The 24,058-nt window shown below is 36.4% G+C and overlaps 1 protein-coding gene across 5 annotated transcripts in view; it reads left to right on the top strand.

The window, feature by feature from the left end:
• CWC27 (CWC27 spliceosome associated cyclophilin) overlaps positions 1-24,058 on the top strand; it is a 216,939-nt gene that overhangs the window by 27,870 nt on the left and 165,011 nt on the right. For all 5 annotated transcript variants that reach the window (XR_009054770.1, XR_009054771.1, XM_057742584.1 and 2 more), the window contains exons 8-10: positions 9,167-9,246; positions 10,589-10,622; positions 13,576-13,733. Coding sequence is in view for 3 of the 5 variants with exons in the window: in XM_057742584.1 (XP_057598567.1) it covers positions 9,167-9,246; positions 10,589-10,622; positions 13,576-13,733 (272 nt within the window). In the remaining 2 variants the exon portion in view is untranslated. The remainder of the gene's footprint in view (positions 1-9,166; positions 9,247-10,588; positions 10,623-13,575; positions 13,734-24,058) is intronic.

Genomic DNA, 24,058 nt, shown 5'->3' with positions numbered 1-24,058 from the left:
CATGGATTCAGTTACCACCTACATACTAACATTCTGAACTCTAGGAGACAGGACCAAATATTTCTTCTGGGCTCTTATCCCTCATTCTGAGTTGCCTTTAGGAAACATCTCTATTTTAGATATCAAAGTTAAATTCGTCTTTACACGAAAACCTCCTTTTCCTATTCCTCATCAACATCACCAATCACTCTGTCACCCTGGTATCTCAGAAGTCATCTTCTTTAGATGTCAGTATATTTGTCTTACATTATTCATGATTCAAATTTGTCCTTAATCAAAATGAAAGATTCACTATATGTTGTGATCCTGCAGGTATATTTGTAAATGGAAAAAATTATGAATGTTAGATCTGGGAATTGCCAGGATTCCGTTTCATTGATGTTTTCTAAAGATGTCAAGTTTCTTTGTGCATCCATGCCTTTCCACTGTCGCCTCACCCCTGTTTCTTCTTTTGCTTGGAGTGTGTGGTCTCCTTTATTTGGCTACTTTTTATTTTTCGTTTTAAGATTTAGCTCCATTAACTCCTCACTACCTTTACCTCCCTCCCCAAGCCAACTTTCACTCAGACTGAGACATCAAAGTACTTATTATACTGCACTGTAATGACTTTTTTTCTTACCTGTGTTGAGTATTTATTTTATGTAATCTCTATAACAACCATGTGATATGGATATTATTATTCTTGTTTTGTAAATGACAAAATCAATACTGAGATGTTAAGTTGCTTGTCTAAGATTGTGTAATTAGGAGCTCGTGGAATCAGAATTTTGACCTTGGGTTTCTAATGTCTAATGTTGATTTTAAATCCTACAAAAGCTGCCTCCTTCCAAAAGAGTGGCAAGAAATTTCACCTGTAAAACGCTTTAAGCAGTAGAAAGACCAAGTAAATTCTTTCCTCTTTGGCAAGAAAATTGCAACCCACAGTCCATTATCAGATAAGTAGTATGATTCTAGTATTATATCATCACATTTCTCTCATCTGACTTTTTAATTGAGCATGCTATGTGATAAAGTTATCAAATGTTTGTTTCGGACTCTCAAATCTGTTTCTCTAGGCTGACTTACTTTTCTTTTCTCCAGCTGCCTACTAGATATCTGTATATTTGAATATCTCACTAGTTACCCAAGCCCTAGTCAAGGCTTAATTCATTATATTTTCTTCTCAAACTTCTTCTCTCTCTGTTCTGTGACTTATCTTTCTAATTTCCTGGTGTCAGTGTCCCCTAAAGAAGGATTTTAGACTTAGTTGACATTTTTCTTATTTTTTTCCTTGCACAACCAGTTAGTTGCACTGTTCTACCAATTTTTCATCTGTGGTGTATCTCAAATCTATTTTTTCTTTTAAATTTATTTTACTACTACCACTGTTCTGGCCTTCCTTATCTCTAGCCCAGGCTGCTGCTCTAGTCTACAGACTGATCTCCCATCTCCCTTCTCTTTTTTCCCTTCCACTCATTACTGTCAGAATAGTCTTTCTGAAGCCTGATTGAGATGTCATAGTTGCTCTCTGTTGACTATAGAAAGAAGGCCAAATTCCTTGGCCTATTATTTCAAGCTTCTTCTTTCATGACTCGCCTTTACCAACTCTGTCCTTTAGTCTAATGCTTCATAAACTTCCTTACTAATAAAAAATCACTTGTAGTACTTTAAAAAAAAATTTAAATTCCTAGACCCCATCTCAGACCTACTGAATCAAAATCTCAGAAGGAGAAACCTGGGAATCTATACTTTTAATGAATTCACTGGAAATCTTGTCTGGGAAGTGTAGGAAACACTGTGTTAGCAGATCTGAACTATTTGCTGTTCCACATATATGCCTTGTGTTTTCTTTTCTGTGTGTCTTTGTTCATGTTCTTTCCCCTGCCTGAAGTGTCCTATCCCACTTCTGAATGTCAAAGTCGTATTTATTTTCAACCCTAGAATACTGTCTTTTCTCAATGTTTTTCCAGTTTTTCTTAATCTTTTCTTTTTCTGATCTAACTTCTGCCTTTCTTGTGATACTTATATTTTGCTTTTAAAAACAGTCTTTTTTCATTATTACACAAGAAACATATGACTGTGGTGTTGTTGTTATATGCTATTCAAACATTATACTCTTTTCTTTCTGCCTTACTAATTTTGTAGGGTCCTAGGCTGTGAGCTCCTGCACGGTAAACTTTGTGTCATCTTTGAATGGCAGTGTGTTGCAGTAGAAATAGCATGGATTTGGGATCATACAAACTCATATTGGCACTTCACTTTCTATAGATACTCTATGACCTTAGATAACTTGGTCTCTCTGAGCCTTCATTTTCCTCTTTGTAACATGGAAATAATATGTACCATTTAGAGTTGTGAAATAAAGATATGGATAGTCCTTACCTTGATGTGTCATACAATCAAAAATTGGTTCTGAAAGTCAAATGTCTTAAACAATATACTCTGTGTTATGACTTATATTTTATTCTCAGAGAGCTAAAGAATGTCAGCCACTAACATGGTCATGATTGCCAGGCAGAAGCTGCTGCCCTCCTACTCAGGTAGTCTGGAGGGCTGGTGAGACACTTCACCAGCTGTTCAGCTTCCTGAGGGAGGTTGGTGCAGGGCCCTCCCCGGGCACTCCCACAGGACTCTGAATAGCAGCTTGAGCAGCGTGGGTGTACACCTGTGCGTCATGACCCACTGACAGTCCATTCTCTGCGTGTGAGTGGGCCTTGAAACATCGTGTGGAATCTTTGGCCTACAGAATTGAGCTCTTTTGTGTGATCATGTACTGGAGTCATGGCTAAGTTTAGCTTGAGAAAAGAGAGCAACAGCAGCAAAAAGTTTTGAAATTTAGTGGCTTAAAGAAAAGGAAATTGCTCTAGAGGCCATGAGATAAATTCTAAAGAGAACAGAAATGGAAGTGTATTTGTTTATTTTGCTTTTTGTACTGTTCTTCAGACTATGAGCACCTTTGAAATACATTTTACCTTTTGGGTAAAATGAAACTTTGGTCAGAAAAGAGAAGGCTAGCCTGAATATTGGAAAAGTGTTACCGAATAATATATTTTTTAAAATTTAGCCTTACTGTTTTTAAATGTAAATAACTAGAGCCAAAGTCAAGTCAGTGTCTTTCACAATGACTAAGAACAATTTGCAGTTTCAAGGGTTGCATGAAATTAAATATTTCTAAAGGGCTTGAAAATAATTGTTTCATTATTCATTTGCTTATCAAGTTTCTTTTTTCAGTGACTCCACAGTGTTAATCTTTATTCCAGAACCTAACATCACAAGTTAATAATTGGTAAAGTCTGAACTGAGGCTTTACTTTATGTGAAGGAGGAATAAGATAGAGTCCCCTCTGGGTTATGGGTTATCAGCATGGGATTACAGACACTATTTCACCCCACTCATTATTCCTGACGAGGTGCCTCTCTCCCATGGGCTAACTTGCTTTCATTATTTATTTCAGTATCTTTCTACTACCTGATAAAATCTCTTTTAGAATAATAGAATTTTATAGCTCAAAGGGATCTAGTCCAACTTCCTTTATAGATGAGGAAACTGAGACCCTGGTTAAGTGACTTGCCAGACTGACTTCATTTCCTTTTTGATAGGATTGCATGATAGGAGGATGCCATAATACATATCTTGAGTTCAGGAAAGCACATTGTCAGAGTTTCTCATGATATTCTTGTGGACAACATAAGGAAATGTGATCTGGGAGATAGTACAGTCACATGGATTTATAGCTGATTGAATACTTCTGCCCAAAGAGTGCTTTGTTGTCAACCTGTGCCTGATTATTTGAACTAAGGAGTTGAAATGTAATAGGAGTACATGTATATTCTGTACTTTAATGAAACCAGCTGAATAGGTATAAGACTTAATAGCTTGTAAGCCCTAGTTGAATTATCAGGAGTAAAGTCTCTGGAATAAGGAATTTAACATTCTTTGCATTTTGAGGGATCACATTTGCAGCATTTTGTTCAGTTCTGAACACATTTAAGAAGGATACTGACAAACTAAATGTATCCAGGGGAACAGAGGGTCATGAGGAGGATGGGGATGATGCCAAAAAACATCTTACTAAGGGAATGCTTAAGGAACTGCATGTATTTCGGTGAAGTAAAAACTAAGTGAAAATGTGATCCTAGGCTTCAAATATTTGAAAGGTTTTTATTGGGAAGATCCCTCCTTTCATATTGCTTTCTTAAATAATAGGTTCATTCAAATGTCTGAATTGGTTTCAAGTTTACTCCTGAGTCTTTGTGTATAACTTAAGTATAACTTAAATACAAATGTCAGAAAATATTTTTCAAGTAAAAGCTACAATCAGACAAGTAGTTTTCTTGAGGCAAGTTAAATGGTAGGTCCAGTATAAAAGTATCTCAATAGCTAAATTTGAAAATAGTGATTATTGTGCCACATTCACATTGATACGCAATATTTCTCTTACTACAAGATATGTTAGCATTTTAACTTCAAATCCAAAGTTATAAAAAAGCTTTTTTCTTACCCAGGAAAAGGTATAGCGATAGAAAAATGCATCACTTTTGAGAATAAAGTAAGAATATTTTTGTCTCATTCTCATTTATCCTATGAAATTAAAGTTTCCCCCAAATTTGAGAGGTGGGTTGGGCATGGCTTGGAGAGTGCTACTAGGCCATTTGTACAGAGATTGTGAGAAGTGTTAAAAGTGATAAACAGTTTTTTTTTTTTTTTTGTGGCTGCTCTGTGTGGCTTGTGGGATTTTATTTCCCTGACCAGGGATAGAACCCATGCTCACCAGTGAAAGCGCAGAGTCCTAACCACTGCACTGCCAGGGAATTCCGCAGTCTATATAATAAAATGTTTTTGCCCCATTAAATTGTATTAAACTTTAATTTACTTATCTTTCTAGTTGTTTATATTTAATTTTTTAAAAGGTTAATATATTTGTAATCATTTCATATTTCTGCTGTAGCAAATTACCATAAATTTAGTGACTTGAAGCAAAACAAATTTAGTATCTTATAGTTCTGGAGGCCAGAAGTCCAGAACAGGCTTCACTGGGCTAGATATTGAGGTGTTGCCAGGGCTGCCTTCTTTCTGGCAGATTTGAGGAGAATCCATTCCCTTATTTTTCCAATTTCTAGAGACTGTCCGTATTCCTTGGCTTATGGCTCCTTCGTCTTCAAAGACAGCAACAGCAGGTCAAGTCTTTCTTATCTGTCATCATTCTGCACCTGACTTTCCTGCTTCCCTCTTCTTATAGAGACTCTTGTGATTACCTTGGACCCACCCTGATAATCCAATCTCCTCATCTCAAAATTCTTAATTTATCTACAAAATCCCTTTCACCAAGTCAAGTAACATACAGATTTTGAGGATCAGGAAGTGGACATTTTTAGGGGCTGTTACCCTGCCTACCAGTTTATTTGTATCTAAACTGTATGGAGGATTCCTAATAACAGCAATTGTTTATAGTTCATCTTTAGTTCTAGAAGGTAGAACTAGGATTATTTGGATGGTTGAAAAGTAAGTACACATAGATACTTTTCTCCAATGAGAGAGAAAGTTGCCCAATAATGGAAGCCATTTAAAAAGGGGTGATTTTCGTGTGTGTGTGTGTGTGTGTGTGTGTGTATGTATGTGTATGTGTGGTTATTAAGCTCCTTTCAGGTGTGGAGACACTGGTTGACTAGTCGTCAGTGATGTCAAGGAGATTTCTGCATTGTGTGGGAGACTAGATTAAGTGGCCTGTAAGATCTTTTTTTTTTGCCCCCAACTATTTTCTGGTTCTGTGCTAAAGGTTACAGAATGTACTCGTCAGAGTTCATTAGAGAAGCAGAATACACACACACACACACACACACACACACACACACACACACACACACACACACACACGAGAGGGGGAGAAGTAGAGGTTGAGACTGAAAGATTGATTGTTTTAGGAATTGGCTCATATGTTTGTGGGGGCTGGCAAATCTAAAATCTGTAGAGTAGGCCAACAAGCAGGACACTCCAGGTAGAGTTGATGTTACAGTCTTGAGCCCAAAATCTGCAGTCTGGAAAGTCAGGCAAAGTTTCTGTGTTACAGTGTTGAGGCCAAATTGCTTGTTTGGGAAAGTCTTTGCTCTTACGGGCTTCAACCAATTAGATGGTGGCCTTCAACCTACATTTTGGGGGATAATTTGCTTTACTCAAAGTCTACTGATTTAAGTGTTAATCACATCTAAAAACATAATTTCATAGCAACATCTATACTGGTGTTTGACCAAACAACTTGGGTACCATAGCGTGGAATTAACCATCACACAGAGGCAGTTAGAGGTTGAGACTCAGACCTTCCAACTCTTGACCAGTGTTGTTCTTCTGTACCACTATGCCTCTTGCTTTCTTTCTTTCTACTTGTAGTCTATTTAGTTCCCGCTGTTTCACTACCTCTGTGTTCTTGAGTGTGAACGGGCAGATAATATAATTTTCCCACATCCCCTTTGATGTTCATTTTCAAATTTGCTTACAGACAGTTTTGAATTTACTGTGGAGCTTCTTACATTGTGTTCACTAAATATATTTAGTATTTTGTTCAGCCCTAAACCCTTTAATGAGCCAGCTGCTTTTATGTAACTTTTTCAGAAATTATTTTTAAATATATTAGGTGTTTGTTCTTCCTCTAAAATTATTGCTACCTGATAGTTTTAATAAGAACCTTAAAGTAGGTCATTCAGAAAGAGTAGTCATGAAAGAGAAATATCTGAATTCATTTCTGTCTTTGAGACTATTTCCAGATTTCTACAGCTCTTCCACAATTTGTTTTCTCTGCCTGCAGGATTCAAAGTCTACTATAGTGGGAAGGGACATCTAAAAAATTGCTTTTGATCATATATTTCTATGTTAGTTTAAAATGTTAATTAAAATTTGAAATGGTCATTATTATTCAGATTAGTCAGTTTCCTTCTATTGTAAAGTCTTATTTAAAGTTAATGTAAGACAAGTTTCTTCTTTTCCCTTTAAGCTGGTTTTAAGCTTTGGAAGATAAACAAGAACCCATTTTTAATGTTAATTAAGCTAACAATTGTAAACTAACGTTTACAAGTAAATAAAATAGTATAGCTTGTTAATGGACCAAGAGCCTGGAGAACTGAATTCTAATCCTGTTATTAGTGCTACTCTCATCTTCTGATCTGTTACTAAGAGGCTGGACTAGAGGGTCCAAGGCCAACTCTGGCTGTAATGTCTATGATTGTGACTCCATGAGAGAAGCGCAGGGGAGAATTAATAAGGGACTATTTCTTAGACTAGATGAAAATAAACATTGATGGCTGGAGACCCAGGAGGAATAAATTTTAGGAAGGAAAGCGTGAAAAAAAGATGTTCAAGTTTTATTTGAGTCGAGGTCATTTTATATTCACTTGTACATTTTTGTACATTTCTCATGTAGTTCTCTCGTTTGAAGTAGGCAAGGCTGCTATTATTATTTCCATTTTGTAGGCAAAAGTTCTAAGGTCTGATAAGGCCATTGTCTTTCCCCAAATGGTACACATTTTGGACTAAAACCCATAGAATTATTGAATACTAGATTTTGAAACTTATTTGGTCAAACTATTATCTTCTTTTCCTGTGTTCTTTCTACTATACCATCTTCTGGTTTTTGAACAGTTTTCATTGTTAGACAAACATCAAGTAATTCTTTAATGTTTGTCTTTTTATTACTCCTTGGTTTATGTTAGGTTATGGAATTAGAAATATATATTAATTGCATTATTCAGATTCTGACTTTTTAAAATTACAGATAATAGTCTTTAGATTAACTGAGAAAAGTTTTTGTTTTGCATTGTGAAACTAGACTATAAGCATGTTTAAACTGATTAGGTTTTTTAAATGTTGAGTACTCTGTGTTAATACAGAAATTTAAAAATCTATTATTTTCATCATGGAAATAAATTTCAGAAAGTATACATCTGCCTCAAGGTAAAGTCTGTCAAATTTACAAGCGTGTTTCCAAAATTGTTAAACAGTCAAGAATGGGGCTAAAGGGAAAGAGGTATTTTCACCTCCCTGTATCTGACATTTAAAAATTTAAATTAACACATTTTGTAATGAATTTTTCAAAATAAAATTTTCCTTCAAAATAAGCAGAAATTATCCTTTCTTCCTGTCAGCTCTAACCTCATACTGTTCACTCTTTCATGATTAGTTGAGAGGTGAGAATGGTAAACAGCTTCCCACCTCAAGATACAAAATATAAATTTGAAGTTTTTGCACCTTGTGGTGGGGAAGTCTGTAGGATAGTCTGCAGCTCTGAAACCAGGCCAGTTGTTCTGGGTCCATAGGGGCCTCTAGGAAAAGAAAAATGAGTTTATTATATCGTTGTGAGACAGACTGGGATTTAAATCCTAGATCCTATACCACTAGCTTTGTGACCTTTAGTAAATTACTTAATCTCTCTAAGTCTATATTTTCCATCTGTAAAATGGGGCTAATAGTGCCCACCTTATTTACTCATTTTGGGAAGGGAAGAATTGAAAGGTGGGAATATTGTATTGTAGCACAGTGCCTGACACAAAGTATATATTTAATAAATTAGAATAATAGTTGTTTTTTTAGTAATTTTACTTCTTTTATCATTTATAGAAGTAGAACTTCATATCTTACTCTCTTGTTTCCCTAATAAAATGTAATTTTATTGAGAATAACTTTGAAATTATTTAGTAAATATTAGGTCATTGATGAATATTGTTATACATGAAAGGCTCTTTTACATATGTTAAATAGTATCATATAAATGCTCTCATCTGGTTGTTTGGCTACATTTTTAAAGTGATTTTGTGCAGTATAGACAGTATATTTGAAGAATAATAGTGCATATTTATTTCAAATTACTTTTGTGATCTGTCTCCTAAGTGTTAATATATTGGTCAAAAATTAGTTTAGTGGTAAATCATAATGAGGGTTTAATGTTTGGAAATAGTAATCAATAAACTTATTTTTAAGGATATATCACTTTTTGAAAGAAAGGTATTTCTAAAATATTTTTAGTCAATGGCAGAGTAAGATTGCTGTTTATAAAGCTTTTGTTTATACTCAAATTTTCAGGAACATATATCTTTTGCTAACCACATTATAACAGTACTAGATTTGATATAAATGAGTTAACTTGTCCTTTTGGAAAACTATTTTTTTCCCACTTATGATTATATCATACATTCCTTTGTAGAGCATGAAGGGAAAAAGCAAAAGTAGTCATGACTTGCTTAAGGACGATCCACATCTCAGCTCTGTTCCGGCTGTTGAAAGGTTAGTATGATGCTAGTATGATACTAAGTTCTTATTTTCCAGCCCAGATAATTTTCTTGCTTCCTTTGTGAGTAAACAGTCAGTTCTCAGAAGTCAAATTTTATCAATCCAACCAAAAAATAAAGCATTATGGTAATGGGGGTGGTAGAATCACTCTAGTCGCTAATTCACTCTCCTTGCTATCTAACTCTGTTGAACTAATTATATATATATTTTTAAGATTTATTTATTATTTTATATCTATTTATTTTTGGCTGTGTTGGGTCTTCATTGCTGCATGTGGGCTTTCTCTAGTGGCGAGCAGGGACTACTCTTCATTGCGGTATGTGGGCTTCTCAGTGCGGTGTCTTCTCTTGTTGCGGAGCTCGGGCTCTAGACACACGAGCTTCAGTAGTTGCAGCACATGGACTCAGTAGTTGTGGCTCGAGGGCTTTAGAGCACAGGCTTAGGAGTTGTGGCACCAGTATTTGTGGCACACAGGCTTAATTGCTCCGTGGCATGTGGGATCTTCCTGGACCAGGGCTTGAACCCATGCTCCCTGCATTGGCAGGCGGATTCTTAACCACTGCACCACCAGTGAAGTCCCAAACTAATTAAATTTAAAATTAGCTGTTAAACTTTTAAATCTTGGGATAGTTTGAATACTAGGAAACTATCTGCTTCAACAATTTAATGTTTAATTGAAAGTTTCTTTGCTAACTTTTTCCTTGAATCATTTTTGTCTCAGAATCATGAGTAAGCAAATCAGATTTGAAGGGTTTTGTGAAGAAGTCACCACATTTTGGGCCAATTCACTGGATATTATTCCTTGCATATTTCAGGAGTTATCAGAAAATTTTTGTTGCTTCTCTTTGATAAGGGAAGATGTCTTACTGTTAAATATAATTGCACATGGTTCACTGGGCCATTGTCTTAAAAGGAGACTAAAATATTGTTGTACTGAGTTTAGCTCATTTGCAAAAATTCTATATTAAAACAATCTTTTCTTAATATCCTTGTATTTGAAGGATTTGGCTTCTTCAGCCTGAATACATCAAGCCAATAGAAGAAATTATTTTCTGCAGCCTTTTCTTCATGAAAATAGCGCTGTTGGTTGGTTGATTTTTTTAGAAAAAAATTTGAGTGGATTTGTATTTGTGCTAATGGAGCATCCCTTTTATTCTATTTATAAAAACAACTTCCTTTTAGAATATTTGTTTGTTCTACAATGCCATTCTGAAATTCCTGTGTTGAAGTGCTTTTGAACTATTAATCCCAGCAAAATATTCTAAATTTTTGAATAATTGGATAATTTTGTTAGTTTCATTTTAAAGCTAAAATTTGTTTCCCTTATTTTTTATAGTGAAAAAGGGGATGCAGCAGGAGATTCAGATGATGTGAGTATTAATTTTAGTATAAATATAGTTGAACAATTTATAGAAAATTCAAAATCTTTACAAATGATTAAATTATTTTTCCTAAAAGGTAATGTGTATTACCTTTTATAATTATATATGTAAAGGTTTGAAAAAAATTGAAAAATTTGAAAGATGAATTATTTATTTTGATATTGGAATTTTCCTTCATAGTATGTGTGTGTTTCCCTGCAAAATTAGAATCTTGTTTATGAATTTCTAGCCTGTTTTTTCTCCCTCTCATATAACATTACATGAAAACTCAAAATTTAGATGTCATTGATTTTATTTTATTATGATAAAAGTTTAAATGTTGATGCATGACATCCTATATGATCTATGGGAAATGCTTGGATCAGTCATTTATGGTAGTTTCCTTCTTCATACACACATTTTGGAAGATTCTCTTTCAAGACTGTAGTGACCATTCTTCATTATTTGTACTGGCTGATACGACAGAAGGTAGTTTCCTCTATGTATAAGAGATCAAGTTTTTCAAGTCATTCATTTGCCACTTTATGTAAAAACCCATTGATCTGTGCGCTGTACAGAAGTGCATCACTCTCCATGCAAGAACACAGCTTCATCTGTTACCATAGTCAAAAGAGAGGATTCTCTCTGACTGTACGTGATAGAGAAAGGATGACTGTCTAACCTGGTCAAGAAAACCTTCTGGGAAGAGATGATGCTGTGTTGTGTCTTACAGGAGAATCAGGAGTTAACTAGCTCAAAAAAGAAACTGGTGAAGGGTAGGATTCCTCTAGCTCAGAGAACAGTATGGTAACAAAGGAGAGAGTATACCTTATTTAAGAAGTACAAGCTAAGATTAAAGTTTGAGAAGGAACCTGCCTTGTGAGGAACAGGGAGGAAGAGTGCTAAAGGTAGAAGGAACTACATGTACAAAGGCTCCAAAGTGGGAGAGTTTGATGTTTCAGGAGCTGAAAGCAAACCAATGTAACCAGAGCGTCGTGACAGGAGGGAGAGTGGGTGATGTTGGAGTGGTAGGGAGAAGCCAAATATTACAGAGCTTCATAGGCTATGGTGAGGAGTTTGAATTTCATCCTAAAAGTAATGAGGAACAGTTGAAGAGTATTAGAAAGAAGAGTGCTATGGTCAGCTTTGCATTTGAGGAATATCACTGTTGGCAATATTAGAGAGGACAAATTAGAAGAAATAAGCTTCAGTCAAAGAGACCTATTGAGAAGCTATGGCAGAAGGAGAGCTTGATAGAAGAGGGAGATGGGAGAGAGAGCCTTGAAAGAGGTCTAAGAGGTGACTGATTCCATACTATGCAGTGAGGGAGAAGGAGGAGTCTTGGACAACCACAAGGTTTTTGATTTGGGCAACTTGTTAGATGGGTACGAAAGACAGGTGGGAAAAGCGATGAAAAATAATGTGCTTAATAATGTGCATTTTGAGATTCAGAAAACTTGGAGACATATGTGTAAGATTAAAACTGATCTGGAAGATATGTTCAAGGCCTGATATAAAATTATCGATATGTTCTTATGGTCTTGGCAGGGGTGAAGTCATCTAATGATAGTATATGGTCTTTAAGTCTATTTTGTGTCCCAAGATCCTTTGAAATCACTAAAACTGTGGACCTTCTTCCCAGGAAATACACTACATCCACAAACAAAATTTTATGAATTTGCAGGGCATTTTTTTGTATCTCCTGAGGACCAAGCATAGAAGACCTAGGTCAGTAGTTATCAAGTTTTAAGGCTAAAGAATTTCTTAAACATCTCACTGAAAACACTCAGTTTCTATCCCTAGAGATTTGATTCGGTAAGACTGAGATGAGGGCTAGGATTTTACGTTTTTAAAGAAACAATCCATGTTTTATAGCCTCAGGACTAGACTTTACGAACCACTGCTCTAGGATCCACAAGCCTCAAATTAAGAATCCTGCCTCACCATGACTCACCTGGTTAGAGAATCACAAGAGAAAAAGATCCACTTGGGTAGTTTCTTCCTTCTCCTTCTTTACCCTCTTCCCTCCCTCTCTCTTCCTTTTTCCCTCCACTCCACTTTCTGTTGATGCTGGGAGCTATTCCAGAAGTTGAAGATTTAGCAGTAAGCAAAACAGTCCAGACTTTTAGCTCTCATGGAGTTCTACCTCTGATTATGGGAGACAATAATTACATAAATACTTAAAATATATAGTATGTCAGATGAGTGGTAAATGTTTTGAGGAAAAATAAAACAGGGAAGGGGAATAAAGAGTACTGGAGGTAGGTGGGTTGTTCTGCCATTTTTTTAGGGTGCTCAAGAGAAGTATCACTGAGAGGGTAACATTTGAGCACAGACCTGAAGGAGATGAAAGAGTCAGCAATGCAGATACATGGAATAAGAGAGTTTCAGGCTGGAGAGAAGAGCAACTCCAACAATGGCTAGTGTTGCTGGCCTGGAGTTGTAGGAGATTATGTCAGGGAGGAGCAGATTGTATAGAGTCTTGAGTGAGTTGGGGATCCGTTGGAGGGTTTTGAGAAGAGGCGTGATTGCTATAACTTAGACTTTAGGAAGAAATATCAGCTTCTCTACCTCCACCTCTTTTACTTGCATTAATCCATGGGGGAGGTCAGTATGCTGGCCAACTGCCTCCAGAAGCCACATTGCCTACTGGGAAGGAATAGGAATATAGATCGACACAATATCCTGGGTGATCCAGAGGGAGCACAGTGTGCTGCGCAGGGGGGCTGGGTGTGGACTGAGCAGCAGGCCTTACTGGGCTATGCCATACTTACCTAGCTGGCTTAGAGCATACCCCAGGAGATAGTCCCACCTGTAGCAGATTCTTCAAGCCCTTACTAGTTCAAAACAAAACAAAAAAATAAACCTGGCCTAGAATGCAATAGGAGAGTTTGAGATGGACCTCTGGAAGTGAAAGGAGAAAATGGAATGCCCAGCAAATACTCCATTTCAATTTTTACAGGATGGGGAATACGAAAGTGCAGAGCATGATGAATATGTTGATGGTGATGAGAAGAACCTGATGAGAGAAAGAATTGCAAAGAAGTTAAAAAAGGACACAAGTGCAAAAGTTAAGACAGCTGGAGAGGGTGAAGTGGAGAAGAAATCAGTTAGCCGCAGGTGAGTCAAGCATTGTGCTTCTAGGTGAGTCAAGCATTGTGCTTCTAGGTGAGTCAAGCATTGTGCTTCTAGGTGAGTCAAGCATTGTGCTTCTAGTCAAGCATTGTGCTTCAACATTTGTTGTTGTTTTGTTTTTTTTTAATTAATTTTTATTGGTGTATAGTTGCTTTACAATGTTCTGTTAATTTCTGCTGTACAGCAAAGTGAATCAGTTATATGTATACATATATCCCCTCTTTTTGGGATTTCCTTCCCATTTAGGTAGATATCAGAGTTTTTATCTTTTTATACTTCATTTTAAATTAAGATTGAGTCCTCTAGTTAACTTACTTTCTAAAATACTATTTTCGTAATGTTTGATATGTATACCAGTTGTGCTAAATTAGCCCACTCAGAGGCCTAAAAGAAAATAGACCAGTGTTATTTACGGCAATGGTCATATGAGTCAAATTTCAGTTCATTTCTCTCTGATCTCTTCTTTAAAAGCCCCTAATTTCTTTATATTTGGGATAAGCAGTATATTAGCTAGATGTGGAAGGCTGTATTTGTTTAAAACCAACAGGAGCAGTAAAGCAATTGTATAGAACAAAAAGAGACATCCTCAGATTTAAGTGAGTAAAATTCGTCAAAACTAGTTCAGAAATGTGTGGGCCTGAAAACCCTCTTAAATATCTTTTTTTTTTTTATGTCTGTGTTGGGTCTTTGTTGCTGTGCGCAGGCTTTCTCTAGTTGCGGGGGGTGGGGGTGGGGAGACAGAGGGGCTACTCTTCATTGCAGCATGAAGGCTTCTCATTGTGGTGGCTTCTCTTGTTGCAGAGCGTGGGCTCTAGGCACCTGGGCTTCAGTAGTTGCAGCTCGTGGGCTCAGTAGTTGTGGCTCGAAAGCTCTAGAGTGTAGGCTCAGTAGTTGTGGTGCGCTGGCTTAGTTGCTCCGCGGCATCTTCCAGATCAGGGTTGGAACCTGTGTCCCCTGCATTGACAGGCCGACTCTCAACCACTGTGCCACCAGGGAAGTCCCCTCTTAAATATCTTTTCGAGTTTGATTTATACTGTCTATCCCTCTTAATCTCAGTGGTATCATAAAAGAAATTTCAGCAAATGTCTGAAATCATTAGTGCTTTTGGCCAGTTGTACCAGCTTCACTATAGTTTGTCTCGTTAATTTTATGTTAAAAACAGGAAAACTTCTGAGTCTCAAAAAATTGTAATGTGGTAAAAAAAAAAAAAAAAGGATAATTATATTTAAAGGAAAATCACTGCTCAGTCTACACTGAATTATAATGGGTATAGCTGCCAGCCAGATAGGATGTCAGTGTAAAATTGTTTTCTATTCAAAAATCAGTGCTCTTGGTATGTACAGACTGTTCATCTGTATGTGCTTTTTGTACTCTATTATCCTTCAGTCACTTTCTGATTTGAGCAGTAGGATCAGGGACTAGACTAGCCTACCAGCCTTTTAGGCAAGGAGCCATTCAAAGTATGATTTTACTGAAAATTTGTGGTATTGATTCTGTTTGTAAAGAAACATCTGGAATCTGTTAAGGCTGTTTATCACTTTGGATAGTAAACTTATGAGCAGGTTTCCTGAGTACTTAATACTTAAATTGGGGAATGATATTTAACAATATAATTTTCAACAAATTTACAAAGTAGATTATTTCCCTGATTGTTCTGTTGAAAAGTACTTAGGAGTTCAAGAGGAAAAAATTCAAAGCTCTTCTTACCTTCTCTGCTTTCTTTTCTCTCATTGTACTTATTCTGACTTCTTGAGGATTTCTGTCCCTTGTCTCCTTCCTTTTCTCAGTGTATCAGTCTCACTCTTTCTCATCCAGTCCACTTTCTCTAAACCTATGCCTTGACTCCTGGACACTGCTGAGCAGAATCACACAGCCTCAGCTGTGCCTCCAGTGCGTCTTCATTATCCAGTCCCCAGTACTTCCCTTCAACCTCAGGGTCACTCTCTCTCATCAGGTCACCTGGTTTCCTGTTCTGTGGAACAAGAGTAACTTCTTCAACTCTTATCTTATCCAATTATTATGTCCTTCTTTTCTGCTTTAAAGGGAGGAATCCCTCTACCCATTCAAAATGATTCCATCCTCCTTGCTTCAATTTTAGTTTTCTCTCTTCACTCATTCTTTTCCTTCAGCTTGTGAACAGACTTAAGCCTCTTCCAGCATTCAAGAGTGAAAACAGAAAAAAATACTTCCTTTTATTTCCTGTCCCCACCACCTTAGTTCCCATTTATTTCTAGATACACATCATTTAGCTTTTCCCTCATCACTCCCCTGACACTACTCTCCCTGAGGCCATGTATTTGACAAATCTAATGGCTACTTTCCAGTTTTTGTTTTTCCTGGTGTCTCTGCTATGGAATTTGGAGGTTTTTGCCTTTTCGCTCCTGGAAACCATCTTCCTCAAGAACCTGCTACTTAAATTGTGACCTGTGGACCAATAGCATTAGTACCACTTGGATTCATTTTAGAAACGCCGAGTCTGGGAGGCCCATCTCACACTTTCTGAATCAGAACCTGTGTTTTAATAGGATCCTCAGGTGATTTGTACATTCAAGTTTGAGAAACACTCCTCTAGAATACTAATTTTACCACCATTGCCACTGGACTAGTTCAACTTTGTATCATCTTAGCTCCAAGGTCAGCAACTTCTGACTCCCCAGGGTCTTCCCCAGGGTATTCCTATAGCACCTTTCTCACACTTCTGTGATAGTATGACATCAGGTTACACATTTTTTTCTTCTTTGTGTACTCTTATACTGTAATTTTCTTGAAGGCAGAGATTGTGTTCATTCATCTGTGGTCAAACATCACAGGTACTCAAATATTTAAATAAATGAATGAACAACAACAACAAAAAGAGTGAATCCTTCTTTGACAAATCACTTTCTCCTCCTGATCTTATAAGTAACTTGGCTGTATTTATCACATGAGATTTTTTGCCTACTATTCATTGCCTAGGGTGAGCTCCTTCAGAGACTGTCTTACATCCTCTGAGTCTTGTGTAATAAAGCATATGGTATTTGGTCATTAAAGTTTGTGTAATGAGTGGGTGAATAAATGAATGAATACATTTGTGATTCATTAGAAGAATGATTTTCACTCCTGACACCACATTAGATTCACTGGAGAAATGTTAAGAAGAAAAAATACTGGTGCCCAGATCTCAATCCCAAAGATTCTGAATCATTTGGTCTGCAGTGAAGCCAGGACACATCCTTTTTTTTTTTTACTTTTTAACTTTCAGTTGAAATATAATATACATACAGATTATATCTGAACTATATTTCATAGTGCACATATAATAAATATACAGCTTGCTGAATTTTTACAAACCAAACACACCCCTATACCCATCACCCAGATCAAGAAACAGAAAATTGCCACTACCCACAAGTCTCCCTCTTGTCCTGTCCTGGTTATTTCTCCCCTCATCCCCTAATAGTAACCACTTTTCTAACATCTAAAAACATAACATTAATTTAGGGAAATAATACTTTGTAAAATCTCTCCAGATATTCTAATGTGCAGCTAGGGTTAAGAACCCTAATCCCCACCAAACACTCACTCTCTTAATTACTTCTGAGGCACAGAATAATATAAAGGTAGATTTTTTAAAAATAGTAGTGTCACCTCAGGTCTTTTTTGCATTCTAACAGAGATAAGACATTTATATCAGTTGAACTCAGTTTAATATCTGAAAAGGTGAAAGGGTCAGTATAGTGGGACGTTATTTTATTTTATTTATTTATTTATTTTTTTATTATTTATTTTATTTGTAGACTTTGGGACGTTATTTTAGACGAAACAAAATATTTGAATTTTCCTAATGTTTTTCAAGATGTGTTCTGATAAAGATTCAAATCAGTGTCTCTCAATATTTTCCACATATTTGAATCACCTCACAAGCCCCACCCCTGATCAAGTCAATCAGAATTTTTAGACCATGAGAAGTTTTAAAAAGCTCAGATTATTCTAATGTGCACTCAAGGTTAACTGAAAGGAGGTAGTTGCAGCCTGTCTTTTGGAAAGTCCCGTTTTAAAACTTATTCTGAAGAATCTTTTTTTTTTTTGCCTGTAGGTGGAGCTCAGCTGCTGCAGGTTAATCAATAAACCAAATTGAGCTGTCTGCCCTACTTGTTTTTAGCATCTGTGTGTAGATATATAATAAGTGGCTAAACAGTAAAATCAGATGTAACAAGCAGACTGGATAGTCGAAAATCAGTGGTTTGTTGTGCTGATTACAATCATTATGGAAATTCTGTCTTTTATTGTGTAATTTCTGTCATCTCTAATTTTATTGTGGTTACTCTTACTTCTAAATTATTTTCATCAACTTGAAATATAAATCAAAGAAATCTTGACACATACCCTGAAACGCCATCGTTAGTTTTTGTAGCAGTCTTTCAAGGTTAACTAGAGTAGGTTAGTTTTGGTGTGTGAACAGGTTCTGGTTTGATCAGCTGTGTTCTGTTTACATGTCGTATTTAGTTGACTGTAGCACTATTCCTTTTTTCATAAAACAATTCTCTTAAAGTCAAGTAGAATTTGTGTTTTACTCATGAGCTGTGTTAGGTTGACTGAATATGAAATATATGGTAGTATCAGAAATTTAGATATAAATATTGAAGTTGAGTTTGAAATCTAATGAGTTGGATTGAACTTTAAATTATGAAGCAAGGGATAATACAGGCAGAAATACCTTCTTTGGCGTGGGTGAACACCCAAATGAGCTGTTGCTAATTTTAGTCTTTCAAGTCTCCTTTTGTTGAATTTGAAATATGTGACCAGGTTTTCTTATGGAACTTTGAATACTTTTTTCCCACCAATATTTCTAGCCTTCTCAAAGATATTAATTAAGCTTTCTCTCAGCTCTAGGGAATTTTTTGAGTCTTAATATACTTTGTAGTCGGGTCTCTTTTACTTTATGATCAGACTTTAGGAAGTACATAACTGTCTTTAGTACATAAACTTGGCTTGCTTTAGCAAATTCAAAAAGATAGTGTCATGTTTAAGTTTCAAAAAATTTAAAGATAGTACCCATTGAAAAATGATAGTGCAAAATTTAAAAGGTAGTACAATAACAAAGATTGAAGTCCACAGGCATTCTAAAACCCTATTTAAATCATTAGAATCATCATCTCTAAGTCCCCCTCTCTGCCCAGAACTTTTATAGGCAAGGAATGAAATTAACCAGTTAGAGCATTTCTGCTTCCTTTCACCTTCTGTTGCCCTAAGGTATTGTACTGAAGCAGACAGTAAAAAAAAAAAAAAAGAGGAAGAGAAAGAAATGTGAGATCTACACACTGTATAAGTGGTCGTTGAAAATTTGCAGTTATTGTTTCTTTGGTATGGAGTAGTAGTGGTCTAAATACTGTATTTTCAGGAAATATTTGGGTTTAACAGCAGATATTAAGCTTTGGAGCAATCTGGTAGCAGTTAGTTTGCATACTAACTTTTACTAGAACTTGACTTTTCTTTTTTATATGTTCTTTCTTAACCTATCATTGTCTCAAATACATGTTACTGTTATTGTCAGTTACCATGCAAGAACTGCTTGCTATATGCCAGACAGTGCCAGACTCCAGGAACACGGAAACAAAGGAGAAATGGTTTCCGCCCACAAATGTTCACAATATAGCATAAGAATTATAAACAATTGATTACAATTCAATATGGCATGTGCTCTAATAGAAGTGCATGCAAAATATGATACTTGTTAAGTAGGCAATTTATCTTTTAAGAAAAGATTAAAATACCAGCTTTTAAAAGGGTTGAATATAAAATTGCCATTTTTGTAGATCAAGAATAGTCAAATACAGCATTCTCATAAGTTTTATCCTAATGCTAGTAAGATAAGCCATTTTTTGGAACCACTATTTAAAAGAAATAGCATTTGAGCATTGTCAGATCCTTTACTGTTACATAATCTCCCAGTGTAGACTAGATGGTTTATTCTGTTGTCTTTACCTGTTATGTTTAAAATTTTGGAATAGTAACAATTATAATATAAACCACACCATCATTTGGCATTTCTGGCAAGCTTCCATTTTTCTTCTTTTCAGATATTTATAGCAAGAATTTTTGGATGTTCTGGATAAAACTATTTCTTGGGCTGTTTGAAAATGAAACACCACTTTAAAAATGCCCAGTTAGTTCATTGAGAACCTTAATCCATACCCAAGGAATCACTTTCAAAATAAAACAAAAGGAATCCTTGAACTTCAGTTATATACTTCAGAAATACGACAACCCTACTGTTTTTACAATTAGATTTTGTATGGCAGACAGGAAGCAGTGAAATGCATCTGTGGGGGAGATTCTCCTGTCAAAATGGGGAAGAGGTATTTGCATCTCTTTAGAATGCACTGATTTGTATTACCCTTGAGGGTTACATTCTATTGATCTTCCAGTATCAGTTGTTTATAGGCAATGGAATTATACATTTGAAATGTAATATTGAGATTATGTGCAGAAAAACATTCTCTGAGTTATTCAGCATTTGAGGAAATGTTCTCTATCCTGGAACAAAGTCACACTGGAGAGTTCTGAAACTTTCATTGCCTTTCTACCTTCCTTATCTGTACATTGTGAATTCACCTGTAAATTAAATTGGCAAGTATAATTTGGATAAAATACAGAAGAGAATAGCCACCCAAGATGCCAAGCTCTTGTTTAGCACAGTTAAAAGTGTACGAAGTTACACAAGGGCCTGAGGAAGATTTATAGTTATTAGTGACTTTATTCTGTCTAACTCTAGCCTTTCTTCCTGTTCCCTCTCTAACTATTCAGGGATTTTATCACCTTTCAGATATCACTTAGCTTTTGCGCATTAATTGAATTCCTCCTTTGTACCAGGCACTGTGCTAGGTCCCAGGATGCTCAGATTAGAAAGGCTCAGCCCCTTCTCAAGCAGCTTAGTTTCTAATAAAGGGGCACAATTGTATAAGCAAATAAGGGCTGTGAAGTATTCATAGGTGATCTAGCCAGAGAGTTGTTCTCTTATTCCACAAGTGTTTATTGTTCTTCTGCAATGTGACCAAGCAATACATTTTGCCAGGTCAGCTTATTTCTCTAATTTAACCCCTTGAACAAAGCTACAGGTTACAGTTTATGTTATGATTCTCATTTTACAAATGGAGAAAAAACCAAAAAACAAAAAAACTGGACCTGAAGAGGTTAAGTGGCTTGTGGCCAAAAAGCGGCAAAGCCTGAATCTGCAATGGTCTGACACCTCTATGGAGCCTGGAGAGGGGTTGGTCAGGGCCAACTCACATGTGTCCAGCTAAAGTATGAGTCTCATGTGGAATGTTTCTGGCAAAGGTATAACATCATTTTAGGAATATGTATTACTGTATATAAACGTAGGGGGTGGATTAGAGGAAGGAGGCTGAAGCAGAAAGACAAGTTAGTGGATTATTATGTTAGTCCAAAGGAGAGGTAATAAGGGTCTAACTAACTAAGGTAGTATCTGTGGGGTTGGATTTGAGAGATATTAAGGAGGTAATAGATTGCATGTAGGTACCTGAAGGAAAAAGATACATTCCAGATGACTCTGTTTTCTGACTTAGATAACTGGCTAAGTGGTGGTGAGAAGCATTGAGATAGAAACCCTGGATATTCCTGGTGCTGCCCTCATACATTTTTGTCCTGTTAGTCTTTTCTGTTATGCATCGACATCTCAACACATAATTGTTTCTAATTGAATTTTCCCTTTATAAGTCAGCTGAGGTTATGCTATGGTAACCTAGTGGTTACCGTAGGTTACCAATGGTTATGCTGTGGTAACCAACCACAGCTTATGCTATGGTAACAAACAATCCCCAGATCTCAGTGGTTTAAAACTAGTGTTTGTTTTCTTGCTCTGGCTAGATCCTGGTGGGATCTGTGCATCTGCTGCATACCGTCTTCATTCAAGGGCTGAGGATGAAGAAATGGCCTCTTTCTGAGAGGCATGGCAGAGGGAAAAGAGGGATGATGAATCATACACTGGTTCTTAAAGCTTCTACTTAGAAGTGGCATATATCACTTCACCATTTCATTGGCCAGAGCAAATGATATGGCAAAGCCTGATGTCCGTATGGTAAACCTTTCACTGAGAGATTAGAAACAGTAATGCAATCTACTACAGTCTCTGTGCTTTAGCCAGAAATTGCTATAAATACCTGTGGCTGTGTAATAAATGTAATCATTAGCTTCCTGGCAGACAAGACAAAAGAGACATAATAAGGATTACATAACTGCCATTATCTGAATTTTAAAAAGAAAGATATCAATTCCTAATTATTTCAGTCTCTTAAAAAGTATAGAATTCTTTTTTTTTTTAAAGTATAAAATTCTAAAGGAAATCCTGTCATAGTCTCTACACAAGGGATGGAGAAGAACGCAATGAGTATCTTCTACAAGTTTCATAGAAGATATAAAACCATAACATTATGCACATAATATTAAATCATAAATTAAGTCGAATTATCTTAAGGGATTTCTATGTAAGGGAATAGAGGATTTGTGCAGAATCCAGGTAAAAGAATTGTACACAGCCTCACAGGAAAGCTGTCAGAAACTTACATTTTCTTTCTCTTTTTTTTAAGCTCTTTATTGGAATATAATTGCTTTATACTGTTGTGCCAGTTTTTGCTGTACAGCAAAGTGAATCAGCTGTATTTATACGTATATCCCCATATCCCCTCCCTCCCAAGACTCTTTCCCACCCTCCCTATCCTAGCCCTCTAAGTCATCACCCATCATTGAGTTGATCTCCCTGTGTTATGCAGCAGCTTCCCACTAGCTATCTATTTTACATTTGGTAGTATATATATGTCAATGCTACTCTCTTTGTCCCAGGATCCTCTCTGCCCCCCATCCTGTGTCCTCAGGTCCATTCTCTACATCTGCATCTTTATTCTTGCCCTGTCACTGGGTTCACCAGTACCATTTTTTTAGATTCCATATATGTGAGTTAGCATACGGTATTTGTTTTTCTGTTTCTGGCTTACCTCTCTCTGTACGACAGACTCTAGGTCCATCCACCTCACTATAAATAACTCAATTTCATTCCTTCTTATGGCTGAGTAATATTCTATTGTATATATGTGCCACATCTTCTTTATCCATTCATCCATTGATGGGCATTTAGGTTGCTTCCGTGTTCTGGCTATTGTAAATAGTGCTGCAGTGAACATTGTGGTACATGTTTGTTTTTGGATTATGGTTTTCTCTGGGTATATGCCCAGTAGTAGGATTGCTGGGTCATATGGTAGTTCTATTTTTAGTTTTTTGAGGAACTTCCATACTGTTTTCCATAGTGGCTGTACCAACTTACATTCCCATCAACAGTGCAGGAGGATTCCCTCTTCTCCGCACCCTCTCCAACATTTATTGTTTCTAGATTTTTGGATGATGGCCATTCTGACCGGTGTGAGGTGATACCTCATGGTGGCTTTGACTTGCATTTCTCTGATGATTCGTGATGTTGAGCATCTTTTCATGTGTTTGTTGGCTATCTGCATGTCTTCTTTGGAGAACTGTCTATTTAGGTTTTCTGCCCATTTTTGGATTGGGTTATTTGGTTTTTTGGTATTAAGCTGCATGAGCTGCTTGCATATTTTGGAGATTAATCCTTTGTCTATTGCTTCGTTGGCAAATATTTTCTCCCTTTCTGAGGGTTGTCTTCTTGTTTATGGTTTCTTTCTCTGTGCAAAAGCTTTTAAGTTTCATTAGGTCCCATTTGTTTACTTTTGATTTTATGTCCATTATTCTAGGAGGTGGGTCAGAAAGGATGTTTCTTTGATGTATGTCATAGAGTGTTCTGCCTATGTTTTCCCCTTAAGAGTTTTATAGTGTCTGGCCTTATGTGTAGGTCTTTAATCCATTTTGATTTTATTTTTGCGTATGGTGTTAGGAAGTGTTCTAATTTCATTCTCTTATATGTAGCTGTCCAATTTTCCCAGCACCATTTATTGAAGAGGCTATCTTTTTTCCATTTTATATTCTTGCCTCCTTTGTCAAAGATAAGGTGCCCATATGTGCGTGGGTTTATCTTTGGGCTCTCTATTGTGTTCCATTGATCTATATTTCTGTTTTTGTGCCAGTACCATACTGTCTTGATCACTGTAGGCTTGTAGTATAGTTTGAAGTCAGGGAGCCTGATTCCTCCAACTCTGTCTTTCCTTCTCAAGATTGCTTTGGCTATTCAGGGTCTTTTGCATTTCCATACAAATCATAAAATTTCTTGTCCTAGTTCTGTGAAAAATGCCATTGGTAATTTGATAGGGATTGCATTGAATCTGTAAATTGCTTTGGGTAGTATAGTCATT

The sequence above is a fragment of the Hippopotamus amphibius genome, chromosome 1 (genome assembly GCF_030028045.1).
Source record: "Hippopotamus amphibius kiboko isolate mHipAmp2 chromosome 1, mHipAmp2.hap2, whole genome shotgun sequence".
NCBI classification, from domain to species: domain Eukaryota; kingdom Metazoa; phylum Chordata; class Mammalia; order Artiodactyla; family Hippopotamidae; genus Hippopotamus; species Hippopotamus amphibius.
The sequence above is the reverse complement of the archived record's forward strand: the minus strand, read 5'-3'. Positions and strand labels throughout refer to the sequence as shown.